Source organism: Ctenopharyngodon idella, chromosome 3, assembly GCF_019924925.1.
Source record: "Ctenopharyngodon idella isolate HZGC_01 chromosome 3, HZGC01, whole genome shotgun sequence".
Classification (NCBI taxonomy): Eukaryota; Metazoa; Chordata; class Actinopteri; order Cypriniformes; family Xenocyprididae; genus Ctenopharyngodon; species Ctenopharyngodon idella.
This window is the reverse complement of record NC_067222.1, coordinates 54264401-54279036: the sequence shown is the minus strand read 5'-3', so window position 1 is coordinate 54279036 and position 14636 is coordinate 54264401. Positions and strand designations below refer to the sequence as shown.

The 14636-nt window shown below is 40.2% G+C and overlaps 1 protein-coding gene across 2 annotated transcripts in view; it reads left to right on the top strand.

Annotated features, from left to right (window-relative positions):
* LOC127508739 (NACHT, LRR and PYD domains-containing protein 3-like) overlaps window positions 1–14636 on the top strand; it is a 52305-nt gene that overhangs the window by 23890 nt on the left and 13779 nt on the right. For both annotated transcript variants that reach the window (XM_051887060.1, XM_051887059.1), the window contains one exon: window positions 664–710. In XM_051887060.1, the coding sequence (XP_051743020.1) occupies window positions 664–710 (47 nt within the window). The remainder of the gene's footprint in view (window positions 1–663; window positions 711–14636) is intronic.

Genomic DNA, 14636 nt, shown 5'->3' with positions numbered 1-14636 from the left:
GAGTGCTTGAAATGCTTGCTGTGTTGCTCTGCTTGCTGTGCTATTCAGATTGTAGTGTTGCTCTGCTTGAAATGCTGCTCATTTTGCTGTGCTGTTCTGCTTGCTGTGTTGCTCAGCTTGTTATACTGTTCTGTTTGCAGTGTTGCTCTGCTTTAAAAGCTGCTCAGCTTACTGTGCTGTTCTGCTTATAGTGTTGCACTACTTGCAATGCTCTGTTCACTGTGCTGTTCTGCTTGCTGTGCTGTTCTCCTTGATGTGCTACTCTGCTTGATGTGCTGCTCTGTTTGCTGTGCTGTTCTGCTTGCTGTGCTGCTCTGCTTGATGTGCTGCTCTGTTTGCTGTGCTGTTCTGCTTGCTGTGCTGTTCTGCTTGATGTGCTGCTCTGCTTGCGGTGCCTTCGGGGCTTGGCCCCGCATTGCTGCTTGCAGCTATATTGTTTATATTCTTTTTGTAATAAATCGCCTATTGGAACAAGCTGTGTCCATAACAGTTCTGTATTTGGTTGGTAATGTACTTAGCCTTACAATTTTCTAAAATTAAAATTGTTTTGTGTGTCTGAGTGAGAGTGAGAGAGAGAGAGTGTGAGAGAGTGAATGAGTGAGTGTGTGTGTCTGAGGGAGTGTGTGAGTGTGTTTACTGACTATCATTGTGTGTGTTTTCTAGTGTGGATCATGGGGGAGAGTTCAGGATAACAGCAGGACTACACAAATGTATGTCTACTCGCGCACTCACACACACACACACACACACACACTCTCTCTCTCTCTCTCTCTCTCTCACACACACAGTAACTGTCAAATGATGCTGTTTAATAATAAATAATAACTATAATACTTTTAGATCACCATTATTAGAATTATCGCTAAGACATTAAAATACTACTACTGTAAATGAAAACTGAATATTTTATAAAGAGTATATTTTTTTATAATAGGATGTTACAATACTGTTATATTGTCAGAAACCGGCAGTTTCAGTGAAAACAGGTTTATAAACGCATCTTATTACAAATCAGGTGAAATACTGTAATCAACTGTCCACAAAAATGTTGGATATAATGCGACTGTGAAAACTGAGTGTAACTGGTGCTCGTTGCGTTCCCAAATGCACATTAAACTCAAGGCACATACAGAGATGGAGTTCACTGCATTCATTCCCTGTGAACTGAGACGTGGAAAACAAGCTGATGGAGTGAGCAAAGTGTGCTCTTCACTCAGAAACATGCAGCGCAACAGACTACAGACTTACTTAATTATCGTCTTTTGTGATTTGATAAGGGCACAAAGCCATATCATGCTTTTTATTTTAGTTAGAGAGATGCTTTGCCAAAGCAATGACACAACTCAAAGACAAAGATTTATCTTATTATGAGACATGTAAAATATTTTTGGTTCAAACTGTGTTTCTTTAAAACCTGTTTACACCTGGTCACTTCATGCATTTTCTCTGATGAGATAGCTATCTGATCATGAAAAGACCTGGGCCCAGATGTAAACTTCTCAGAAATGCTCTTAAGAATAGTCTTAAGTTTTGACTTAAGTGTCAGAAAAAAATAATATTTATTTTTCTCAAGAAAACATTCTACTGCAGACGAAGGATTCAGAGATGATCCAAATGAAGCAGCATAGAAACTTGATTCCATTAACACTGATTGATCTGTCAACTTCAAATTCAAAAACATCAAATTAAAATTATTTCACATTACAGGGTTTTTCCTGGGTCTAAAATGGTCTTTGGTGGTGACGAACACTGTCATCCACAGTACAAAATACAGTACCCATGTGAACTGTGAGTTCAGTACTGACAGTAAATCCACAATAAATGCAGAGAAACGCAGTTTGAAATATCAACATATCCTATTCATGAATTAAAGAATGAACACTGTCAGGACAAATAATAAAACAAAGAGCTTTGAACTCATTTATATTTAAAAATCTGTACATTTAAACTTAAAAAGTCACTAAGTGACCACTTTGAAAAGTTAGTAATAAAATGAACAAAGTAATACATAGCAAAAGTAGGAGATCTGTTATTTTTTACATTTACACCCCAATACTTAATGAAGAGATTATTTTGTTCCTTCCATTGCTATGGTTATCACTGTCAATTGGATTTAATCGCACATTTAAATACATTTGTCAATCCAGAAACTAATATATTTTTAAAAATATTTTAAATATTTATTATATAGGCCTACAGAAAGCAAAGATCACTGCTGTATTAGTCAACACAAGAAACACAACGCTGCACTTCTGCAAAAACTTCAGTTATAATAAACGAAGGTGTCTGTCTACGTTGTGCTGTTTATCTCTTATTTGCATTGTGTTTATACTTGGTAACACTATACAATAAGGTTCAACAGTTAAACATTAGTTAATGTATTAACTTACATGAACTAACCAGGAGCAATACATTTGTTACTGTATTTACTATTCTTTGTTAAGGTTAGTTAATGAAAATACAGTTGTTCATTGTTTGTTCATGTTAGTTCACAGTGCTTTAACTAATGTTAACAAGATTTTAATAATGTATTAGTAAATGTTGAAATTAGCATTAAAGGCACAATATGTACGTTTTTTTATATTAAAATATCCAAAAAACACTTGCACAGTGTTACATATTTTGTTCAGCTGTGTACTTACATTATCCTAAATGTTTACAAGAATTTGTATATTCAGAGAAATTCACAGTTTTAAATAGTGCCCGTCCCTCCCTTGTCACTTGTCGCCTGTCAATGATGTAATATCTGCGTTATCCCTGGTTTCCTTGTACTGCATAGTAACCATGGCAACAGACACGGACAGCTGCATAATGTCTAGCGATATGCTGTTGTTGTTTCGTTCAAACATTATGGACCATGGCAAGCAAACTTTGGAACAAAAGGAGAAATAAAACTGGGATCAATATCGGTGTGGTGTTTCCGAGATGGTGAGAGATTGCCTCATAGGCAAGGGCAATAGCATCTCTCACCCAATGTAACATGGTCTGTTTCGTGACAAACATGACAAACAAACAGTTGCTCTGACTTTCACCACTGGCTGGTGCAGTGGACATAAGTCTGAAGAGCACAGACTGGACACAGTCTGTGAAGTCTCTCCTGATCCGGCATTGTGAACGGCGGAGGGCAGAAGGCTTCGAGAGTGACTGGATGCAAGGTCGAGAAAGGTACCTTCGGCAGATAGTCAGGATGAGGTTGCAAAATAGCTTTCACCATACCTGGGGCAAAGTCTAAACAGGATGATAGAGCCTGCAGATCCCCAGTTCTTTTTAGAGAAGTTACAGCCATGAGAAAAAACATTTTTAGAGTTAACAGCTTGTCAGAAACTGACTCTAACGGTTCAAAGGGGGTCTCAACCAGGCCCTCCAGGACTATTGCTAGGTCCCATGAAGGGGTCCTGGTTCTAGAAGGAGGCCTAAGCCGCCTGGCCCCTCGAACAAAGCGAGAGAGCAGGACATGCTTGTCCAAAGGCACCCCATCAACCAGAGCGTGGCAAGCCGAAAGGGCGGCCACATAAACCCTGAGAGTGGCGGGGCATGCGCCTGTTGATCATTTTCCCTGCAGAAAATCCAGATCTGTAACAATCTGGCAGTTAACTGGATCTACATTGTGTGCAATACACCATCTTCCAAAGACACCCCATTTGTTGGCATAACTTTATCTAGTGGAGGGAGCCCTCGCATTTAATGGTCTCCATAACATCAGGTGAAAGCACTGTGTCCCTCAGTTGGTTCCCCTCAGGGGCCAAACATGAAGGTTCCACATGTCCGTCAGGGGATGAAATATTGTCCCCTGCACCTGAGACAAAAGGTCTCTCCTCTTCGGTATCGCCAACGGCGAGCCGTCGAGGAGAGATATTATCTCCGAGAACCATATTCCATTCAGCCAACGCGGCGCTATCAGAAAGAGGCAAGTCCCTTGTTGGCGAAATTTGGCTAGAACTCCTGGGAGCACAGAAACTGGAGGAAACGCATACAGGCACATTCTGGGCCACATATGCACATCACATCCAGACCCAGTATGTGAATGGCCTGGAGTCACAATGGAGCCAGTGCTGCATCCATGCATTTTGTGTATGTGCGGCGGGGTAATAAGGCTAGGCCGAATGGAAGAACCCGATATTGGTAAGCTTCGCCCCCGAAAGCGAACCTCAGGAACCTCCTGTGTTGTGGCAATATTTCTGTGAAAATATGCATCCTTGAGATTGATCGTGACGAACCAATCATAATGTTGGATTGTGTTGGACACGATCATCTTTATGGTTAAGATCTTGAACTTGAGAGCTTTGACTAAATGGTTTAAGCCTCAAAGATCTAAGATTGGACACAGCCCCTCATCCTTTGGGAACTAAGAAGTATCAGCTGTAGTAACCTGACTCTCTCTCTAGAGGGGGAACATGCTCTATGGCCCCTTTCTTCAGAAGAGATTGCAGTTCTTATGACAGTAAAATCTCTTGCCCCGGCTTTACGGTAGTGAAGACCACGCCGTTGAAACTCGGAGGACGATGAATAAATTGGATTCTGTATCCTTTTTCTACTGTCTTTAGAACCCACGCAGAAATCCCTGGCAGTAGTTTCCACACTGCCAAGTTCTCTGAAATGGCCACTAATTTTGATACTTCCCTTTGAGGCGATGTTAGATGTTCCGCGTCCTGATGTGTTACAGAGATCAACGGAACACCTAACATTTCACTGAAAACCGCTGCCCCCAAAGCACCAGAGGTTGCGGGGAAGGAGAGTTTATGTGAAGATATTGAGAAGTACCAGTCTGACACACTGATCGAAACGCCTTCCCAACAATATGGATGTTATTATGCATAGCTTGGTGGGGAGTGATGTCTCTTTAAGTGACTATGAGCTCCAAAGAAGAGATAGCTCGCAAGCGTCTCTTCAAACTGGAGCATCATTGTATAAATCACAAGCCCTTGCACCCACGATAGTCGAATAAGTTGACATTGAAGGCACAAAGGCACATGAAAAATAAGGTTTTCCCCATGAACGAGTTAACGCCATGGAGGACCTATTTATTTTGCTTATATATGCATATTATATATCATATAATTATATATATACATATATACATATATATTATAAGACCATTTCACAAATTAAATTCCTCAGAATTAAATGCAGCCAATTACCAGACAAGTAAACATGGTCTGAATGAAAGGCTGTGCTTAAATCTTTCATAGATCAGTCTGATATGCCTGTAACACAGCCATTGTGTACAGAGCAGTACCAGTCCGACTCGCTGTGAAACGCCTCTTATGATGCACTCCCAGGGGAGACATGGCATGCAAGCATCTCTCCAATCTGAGGCAGCATCATATAAACACGTGCCTTTGCACCTGTGATAGTCGATCGGGTCGACAGTCACGGGTACAAAACACATTTATATTAGAAATGTTTGGGGTCTGCTTGTGTTTCACTGCAATTCGCTCAATTCGCTTTATCATCACGGGAGGAACACTTAGAGACGGACAAACTCATATTCCATTCCATTCCAACGGAAACACTTCAGTGTCCTCTGCCCAAGCCGAAGAAGCGCAGAGGCACGCTTCGGTCTCGGTAAAAGGACATCGCGATCCGGACAGAGAGAGAGAGAGAGAGAGCAATAAAGGATGAACCCGTCTCTCGCTCCTCAGCCAGATCACCACGCGAGCCCCACGATCACATTGTGGGTGCTACCCCTTTGAAATAAGCAAAGCGAACACGAAGCACTTCAACTGTGAACATTCACAATGCTCGCACTCGCTCTCTTACAATGCAAGGGCAGCGTGCTCTTCCCCAAACAAACAAAACAATACTGGTGTGTGTCCAATTCGGAGATGGAACGTGAACACGGAGACACACACCGTTTGCTTTGTTCAGCCATGACTTTCTCTCAAATATATAATATATATCATATATGTGTGTTCACTTTTCACTTGTCAGACAGAGTTGAAAAAGGAACAAGGGGAGAGAAAGTTCTGCACACTGCCTATCAAATCTAACTCCTAACAAAGTGATGAAGGAAGGAAAGAGTTTGAACAGAGCTGCTTCACACACACTTCACAGTATGGTCTCTGAAGACAAAAGACCTGCTGATGTACAGGTTGACGTTGTCTTACACATATATTCACAGCTGGTCACGACTAAAGACATTCCCAAAGTACTGTATAAAACGCAGCTTGCAGTGTAGCCTTTGAAAGGGAACTGTAATTCCCACCCCTGTCCAGTTGGTGGCGAGTGCGCTCCAGTGTGGCAGCAGAGCATGAGTTCAGTCTCCAGAATAAAATGAAAACAATGCGTTTGATAACACACAGGCGAGCACCCAGTTTAAGAACATTTTTTAATAATAATGTTATAAAGCTTATAATTATTATATCCAGTTCGTTGTGTTTTAAATGGAGGCTGTCATAAACTTGATGGATTCATTGAAACATACATTAAATATTTAAGAACAGTAAAAAAAAAAAAATAAAAAATGTAATTCATTGCATATATTTCGCAAAATGCTCCCCTCTAGAGTTATTTTTCTTGCTGACTATTAAGTTTATGGTCAACGAATGGCTTTTCTGAGGTAGCTTTTCAGAGAGAATCAGTCAAGCAACAAGAAGATCTACATACTGTAGGTGTTTTTGTGTTGTTTCTAATTTGATTTTAGTGCTGTCGTTGCTAAGAAGTTTGTTTACTGTGTCCACGTGGCAAATCGCGTATGTTCTTGTTTCAATCCGAGTCAGTAAGGTGTGGCCAAAGCCAGCTTATAGTACTTAAACAGTTGTAATTTGTTGTAACAGTCTTTGTTCAACTTTCTTTTCATAATGCAAATAAATGCATAGCCTAGGCCTATTTGTTTCCTGTAAGCAGGGGCGCACTGGCCATCGGGAGTACTGGAGTTTTCCCGGTGGGCCGCTGGACAGTGTGGGCCGGCCATTGCAAAGTAATGGATTATAGTAAATTTATGTAGTCTAAATCTTTCCGTCAGCACAGACGCATTGCACGTGGGCAAATGAAGGTAAATCAGTAGCAAAACTCGAGAGGTTGCTGATTTGAATGTGAGAACTTATTAATATTTGTAAATTGAAATTTACACTCACAGCCCTGATGTGAAAAGCTGAATGTTTCGATTTGCACACACAGACAACAATCAAAACACTTGTGTTACGAAGTTGAAGTTGCAGATTAATAGTTACAAATGTGTAAAATGACATTTACATAAACAAAAATGACAGACACAAATGTGTGAGACATATTTACTTCAGTTTTGCTGTACAGCTTCAAGTCGACGCTTACAACCTCTCAGATCTGGCAGTACAAGTTCAATTCCTGGCGCTCTGACTTTTGTTACTCTTTTTTGCGATATTCCTGTTGCAAAACTGACTTGTGCACTTGAAAGCAGACGTGAGAGAGCACACCCAGGTGAAAAAAGAAAAAACACTTCTATAATGTACTTAAAGTGCTCTATTTCTGTGCACTAATTTTGTACTTAATATACTAAAAAATTCTTCTTTAGTACTTCTTGAGATAATCTTAAGAACATCTAAGTGTACTCGACTGTGCTATTTTGAGACACAATGAAATATGAACTAAAATGTGCTTTTAATATACTATCTCTGTATTTAAAAATGTATTTAGATACTACTTATAATACATTTGAACCCATAGTGTAAATTAGTGTGTATATATATATATATATATTTTTTTTTAATTTTGTATTTTAAGTACGTAACGTCGTTACATGTATTTTGTTACTCCCCAGCTCTGATCATCCCTCCCGACTGGACACCTCTACATTTGACTGGTGTACTACCCTCAGAATTTCTCGTCGTGCACATTACATCCATCGGTCTGCAAAATGCTGATGGATTTATTATTACAACTCTCCTTCGTCAATACCTGCGATCTGGTCCCACAGATCTAAGCGTTTCCATAGGAAACTTAAAGGGATTGTTCACCCAAAAATGAGAATTATCCCATGATTTATTCACCCTCAAGCCATCCTAGGTGTATATGACATTCTTCTTTCAGACGAACACAATCAGAGTTATATTAAATAATGTCCAGGCTAATCCATGCTTTATAATGGGAGTGGATGGTGGCCCAAATTCTAAAGACAGAAACAATTGCAGCCATCCATTATAAAAGAAGTCCACACAGCTCCAGGGGGTTAATAAAGGTCTTTTGAAGCAAAGCGATGCAATTGAGTAAGAAAAATATCCATATTTTAAACTTTATAACCTGTATTCTCTAGCTTCCACTAACAGTCGTACGCGTACATGAAATGACGTATGACTGTCATTACCAATCAAAATGCGTGTTCATTTAAATGCAATGTGTGGACTTTTTACACCATTTGTCCTATTTCCATTTAGCAAAACTCAATTTTATTAACTACACCCACCCCACCCCTAAACCTACCCTTAGTGATTTATAGTGCATATACGCTTTATGAGCACATGCGTTCCCTGGGATCGAACCCACGATCGCGTGTTTACATGATTGCATATTGTTATTGCAATGCTTTGCCAATATAGCAACACGAAACCTGAAATATGACGCATTTAAAAGAGAACAATGCATTAAAATGAAAGTGTCCTGTTGTCGATAGGGGCGCAACTTTAGTAAACGCTCCTATGGGTCGTATTGGTTGGAGAACATGTTGGTCCCAGCTTATGACGTAAGACGCAGGCACAGCGTGAGCTCCGGTGAGAATATTCTAGTCTCGCGAGAACCATGTTGTGTACAGCAAAGGAAATCCACGTGAATTGTTTGAGCTATGCTCTATAGTTTATTAGAGTTAAAATGCTGATTTCTTGTGAATATCCGGGTTGCTTCAACAAAGCTAAAGTCTTGAGATTACCATTTCACAAATTCCCTGTAAAGGATCCTGAACGATTGAAGCTCACATTTAGAGAAACACAATCTTTTTGAACCGTTTCAGTCTGACTTTCGTCACACTCACAGCACAGAAACAGCACTTTTAAAAGTGGTAAATTATCTCCTTTTGATTTCTGATTTAGGTGCCCATAGTACCTGGTTCACCTTGTTCTCAGTGCAGCATTTGATACTGTTTACCATTCTATACTTCTTTCTCGACTATCTGAAATAGGTATTACTGGTGTTGCTTTTCAGTGGTTAACTTCATATCTATCAGACAGCAATTTGTAAGGATAGGTAAGAATAGATCTCGTACCATCACTATTTCCCGTGGTGCACCCCAGAGTTCTGTACTTGGTCCCCTTTTGTTTCTCATTTATGTGCTGCCACTGGGTCAGATCATCAGACGTTATGGTCTCAATTTTCATAGTTACGCTGATGATATTCAAATTTATTTTACAGTTAAACCTAACTCAGTCTGTCCACCCCTTTCTGTTATTTCTTGTCTTCAGGAACTTAAAACCTGATAACTTTTTACAACTTAATGCTGATAAAACTGAAATCCTGCTGGCCCTAAATCTCAGAGCTTTTACCAGCATGACATTTGTATTGATATCAATGGTGTCCAGATTAGGCCTTCAACTGTGGGGAATTTGGAAGTGTTGTTCGACTCTACGCAATGTTTTGATTCACTTATTGGTCAGATTGTTAAATCAATGCTTTTACTGGAAACATTGTTCTTATACGTCCCTCACTTAATTCTAGAGATGCTGAAACTGTTATCCATACTTTTATAACCTCCAGATTGGACTATTGTAACTTCTTATTGGGAAATGTTGAGATTAACCTTAACTAAGATTAATAAATCCTGTAGAAGTTTTGTTCATTCATTATTAGTTCATGTTAACTCATACTAACAAAATAAATCCTTAATGTAAAGGTTTTGCCATTTTTATAAACAAAGAAAGTTGGCCATATGAATGTAACATTAATTTTAAAAGTTAAGGAATCTTACACTGGTTCAAACTAGGCTACTGTACTGTATATATTTGATTTATGTTGAAGTGTTTGGGACATGGCTTTTAATCATGATCCTTTTGTTTTTGTTATCAGGCTCTCAAAATATATTAAAATTTGGATTTAGATTTTTCGGTCAATGTATCAGTTATCAGCTTTCAAATATAAAAGAATGATCAAAATCAGCCCAAATTTTTATATTGGTGAAGAAAAAGAAAAGAAAAAAATAATACTTTTCTGTTCATCTCTGACTTCTGACAGAGTGTTCATTTTGAGAGTGGAGGGATCAACCTCACTGAGAGTCTACAAACATCAAATTAGACATGAAACACTGGTCTAGATATGTTAACAGCCTAGATCTCACAAGTGTCTCTGCTACGTTTGCTCATTCTCTTACAGCACAAATCTCACTTACCTGGTCTAGTCCCACAGTAAGTGCAGCACAATCATCACTGATGACAGCTGGGTCTCATGGCTTATCTGAAAATAAGAAATAAAGCTTTATATACACAATCACTTCAACTAAGAGTTACAAAACTTCAGTATATATAAAATATACCAATGGGATAATGTACAGTCAGACAGTACTTAATGCAAAATAAACATGGACAGGATGATCAGTGTCCCCCATACACAGCTACCTATCAATAAATACAGGTGCATTTCAATAGATCAGAATGTTGTGTATTAAATAAATTCAATACACATAGTGTTATGGTTGATGGTTGCAGCAGAGACGAAGCTTACACGGACTTCCACAAAACAGGGTATTTATTAAACGAAGGAGAAGTATCACAACCAAACACATACTTTGCATTTATTACTTAGCCCACTTTAACTACTCCGATACCACAGCAGAAACCACTAGCCTAACTAATACATTATTAAAGGCAAGTGAACAGACTGGACTGTACAAACAAATACTGTACACCAATTACAAGCATAGGTAAATACAACATAAAGTTACAAATAAAGTATAAGGTCTAACTGTAGTAACGTAATAATTAAATGTAAAATGACACTGTTCACTGCATAAATTTAATATAGATTAATCTTTGTTAAAGCTGTGTTTTGTTGTTTGATTTACAAGACAGACAACAGCAGGTATTTATAGGTTGCTGTCACTTTAAGAGTAAGACCCCATGCATGCACACATCCGATAGATACACATCCGAATTCTCACCTATACAGTTTTATCCTGATTAAAGCTTTACTGTAGCCGAATACATGACTGAGTAGTAGCATTTCTGTAAAGGTATCGTTTAATTTATAGTATGAACAACTGTTTGTCTATGAACATAGACGTTTGTTGGTGTTTGTAGAATTTAGCTAACTGGCTAGCGAGTTGGTCTTTGTTAACGTCCTTGATGCAACCAAAATAGCAACAGAACTATAAGTTTAAAAGACATGTACAAACAATAAAACGTACTTACAGTTTGAAGCTGATACAACAGCAGCTTCTGCTTTTAAAGTGGGAACTGCTTCATCTTTCCATAATAGCCTTTGTGCAAATCCAGCATTGAACTCGTGTAGATTCTGGAAGATATCTTCAGCGCCGCATCCAGTGTAGAAAATATCACAGATTATAATGGGTTATATTAACTTTTGACGCACCGCTCGCGTCCAGTGTACACAACTCTTCCACTTCCATTATGCTGCATGACATGGCCTCGCCCACTTTGTTGCGTGTTTTGCAGGGTTTATGATGTCACCAACTCGGGAAGAAGCTTGTTGTAGTCCAAACCGGTCATTTTTGTAGGCATTAAACTGCCATAACTTTAAAAGACAATATCTCCGTTTGCATTGAACTTTCAGCGCTGTAACTTTGCAGATACTGTTTATGCTCAAGCAGCAACATTACACACTAACTAAAGTTAAAAAAGTGAAATCGCAATGAACCACCCCTTTAAGACATAACCGAATGGGTTTATGAGAATACTTGCCAAGAGGGGTATTTTGACTGACATAATGCAAAAGAGAAATCAATTTGAAGTTTGCGAGCGATCTGAAACACACCTCTCTCTGTGTGTGTGCGAGCCCTGTATGCATGTGCGTCTGCACCGATAAAAGCGTGGCGTGTGATACCGAATTAAATCCTCTTTTGCCTCTTCTAGCGCTGGAATGGTTTTATATCTATTTAATGTGTAAACTAGCAAGACAAAACATGTGCAAATGATAACCTTACTCTATTGCGGTGAAACTTGCAATTAATCCGCGAATCACATGCGTCCCGAACCGAGGGGCTTGGTCCGTATGGATCACGGATCAACAACGATCTGTTTAACCACTAATACTTGTGTACAACGTGACGTGAGGCCGGAGGCGGAGCCGCAGGATCCTCATTGCCTGAGGCTGGCTCACAGCAGGCCCCAGGTGTAGCCACGCCACTGAGAGGAGGCTGGTGTAGAGCTGAGGGAGTGATGTGAGACAGCGATGGCTGGGTAGCAGGCAAGGTTGAGGGCTGGAGAACAGGTTGAATAGCAGAGGAAGAGAAGTAAACAAAGTCATTACCAGGGATTTGGAGATGAGGTGGGAGAGGGAGGCTGGGTGGGACCAGTTCATCAAGAATGGGGTAGACAGTCTCAGGATTTACCAGGGATAGGGACTCTTCTCCAAATTCAAAATAGTCCATGGTGCTTACCTGGAACTCACTCTCAGTGGCGGGAGTGTGGGCAGGGGTTCCCTTCCAACCCCTCGTCTTCCTCACTGTCTCCCTCGGCGATGGTAGCAGCAAACTCACACACCTGGTCAGACACGCTGGGCTCCGTCTCCGCGGCGATGTTACGCTCGGTTGTTCCACTCATCGCTGGCTCTTGCATCGCGGTGGAGGCGGACTCTCTGTCTTCGGTGGCGTTGCGCTGACTTTCCACGGCGTCAGAGGGTTCCTGGCTGGGCACTGGAGTGGGAGTGGGACTGGCATCGTCGCAGAAATCCACGGTCAACGACGATCCACAAGACGCCAGTACCCACTCCATGTATTCAGGGAAGCTCCCTCGAGGTCATTCCCCGGACAGCAGCGCTTTGGTGGCGGTGTTCAGGCCGGTAAACAGAAAGTTGCAAAGGCTGCCGTCCGGGTAATGTGTCAATGGTGCGAGGAACAAAAAATTGTCCAAATGTGCCTCGAGGGAGCGGTCCTTCTGCTCAAGGCAGAGCAACAGAAATGCAGGTGTGTACATTGTGAAAGAAAAGTGAAACACGAAAAAACACTGACACGGAAAACAAAAAAAAACAAAAAACACGCCGCAATCTTTCTTAACTGTTTGGTCCGGTATTCTGTTACAATATCTGGTGTATAAAGCACACGACGAGGAGATATAGTCAAAACAGGTCTTTTACTAGGAAATCCAACAGGAGAGATCAGGAACATACACCAAAGTATACACGAAGGATACCGGACAATACATGATTAGAAACACAGGACTTATATACATGGAAACACAAGGATTGGACACAGCTGAATGTGATGATGATGTGATCAGTAACCATAGTGAGTGACTAGTGGTGGGAAATGGAACAACAACAAGTTCAGAATGAGTCCAAAACAGAGTGTACATGTAACAAATATATGGCTCAGGGTAATATCAATCCTGTGTTCATCATGCTTGTAGAGGTACCTACACTGTTAAATAGTTTGGAAAAACAAAGGCACAATGTCCGATAATAAAACACAATTTCAATGAAATATTGTTAAACTTTCATTTTTATGTCTAATATTACTGGGGTGCTCTATTTAAATACAGCAAATATGAGTTTTACATGATACAAACCCAATTCCAAAAAAGTTGGGACACTGTACAAATTGTGAATAAAAACAGAATGCAATGATGTGGAAGTTTTAAATTTCAATGTTTCAATGTGATGACATATCAAATGTTTAAACTGAGAAAATGTATCATTTTAAAGGAAAAATAAGTTGATTTTAAATTTCATGGCATCAACACATCTCAAAAAAGTTGGGACAAGGCCATGTTTACCACTGTGTGGCATCCCCTCTTCTTTTTATAACAGTCTGCAAACGTCTGGGAACTGAGGAGACAAGTTGCTCAAGTTTAGGAGTAGGAATGTTGTCTCATTCTTGTTTAATACAGGTTTCTAGATGCTCAACTGTCTTAGGTCGTCTTTGTCGCATCTTCCTCTTTATGATGTGCCAAATGTTTTCTATGGGTGAAAGATCTGGACTGCAGGCTGGCCATTTCAGTACCCGGATCCTTCTTCTATGCAGCCATGATGTTGCAATTGATGCAGTATGTGGTCTGGCATTGTCATGTTGGAAAATGCAAGGTCTTCCCTGAAAAAGACGATGTATGGATGGGAGCATATGTTGTTCTAGAACTTGGATATACCTTTCAGCATTGATGGTGCCTTTCCAGATGTGTAAGCTGCCCATGCCACACGCACTCATGCAACCCCAAACCATCAGAGATGCAGGCTTCTGAACTAAGCGCTGATAACAACTTGGGTTGTCCTTGTCCTCTTTAGTCCGGATGACATGGCGTCCCAGTTTTCCAAAAAGAACTTCAAATTTTGATTCGTCTGACCACAGAACAGTTTTCCACTTTGCCACAGTCCATTTTAAATGAGCCTTGGCCCAGAGAAAACGCCTGCGCTTCTGGATCATGTTTAGATATGGCTTCTTTTTTGACCTATAGAGTTTTAGCCGGCAACGGCGAATGGCACGGTGGATTGTGTTCACCGACAGTGTTTTCTGGAAGTATTCCTGAGCCCATGTTGTGATTTCCATTACAGTAGCATTCCTGTATGTG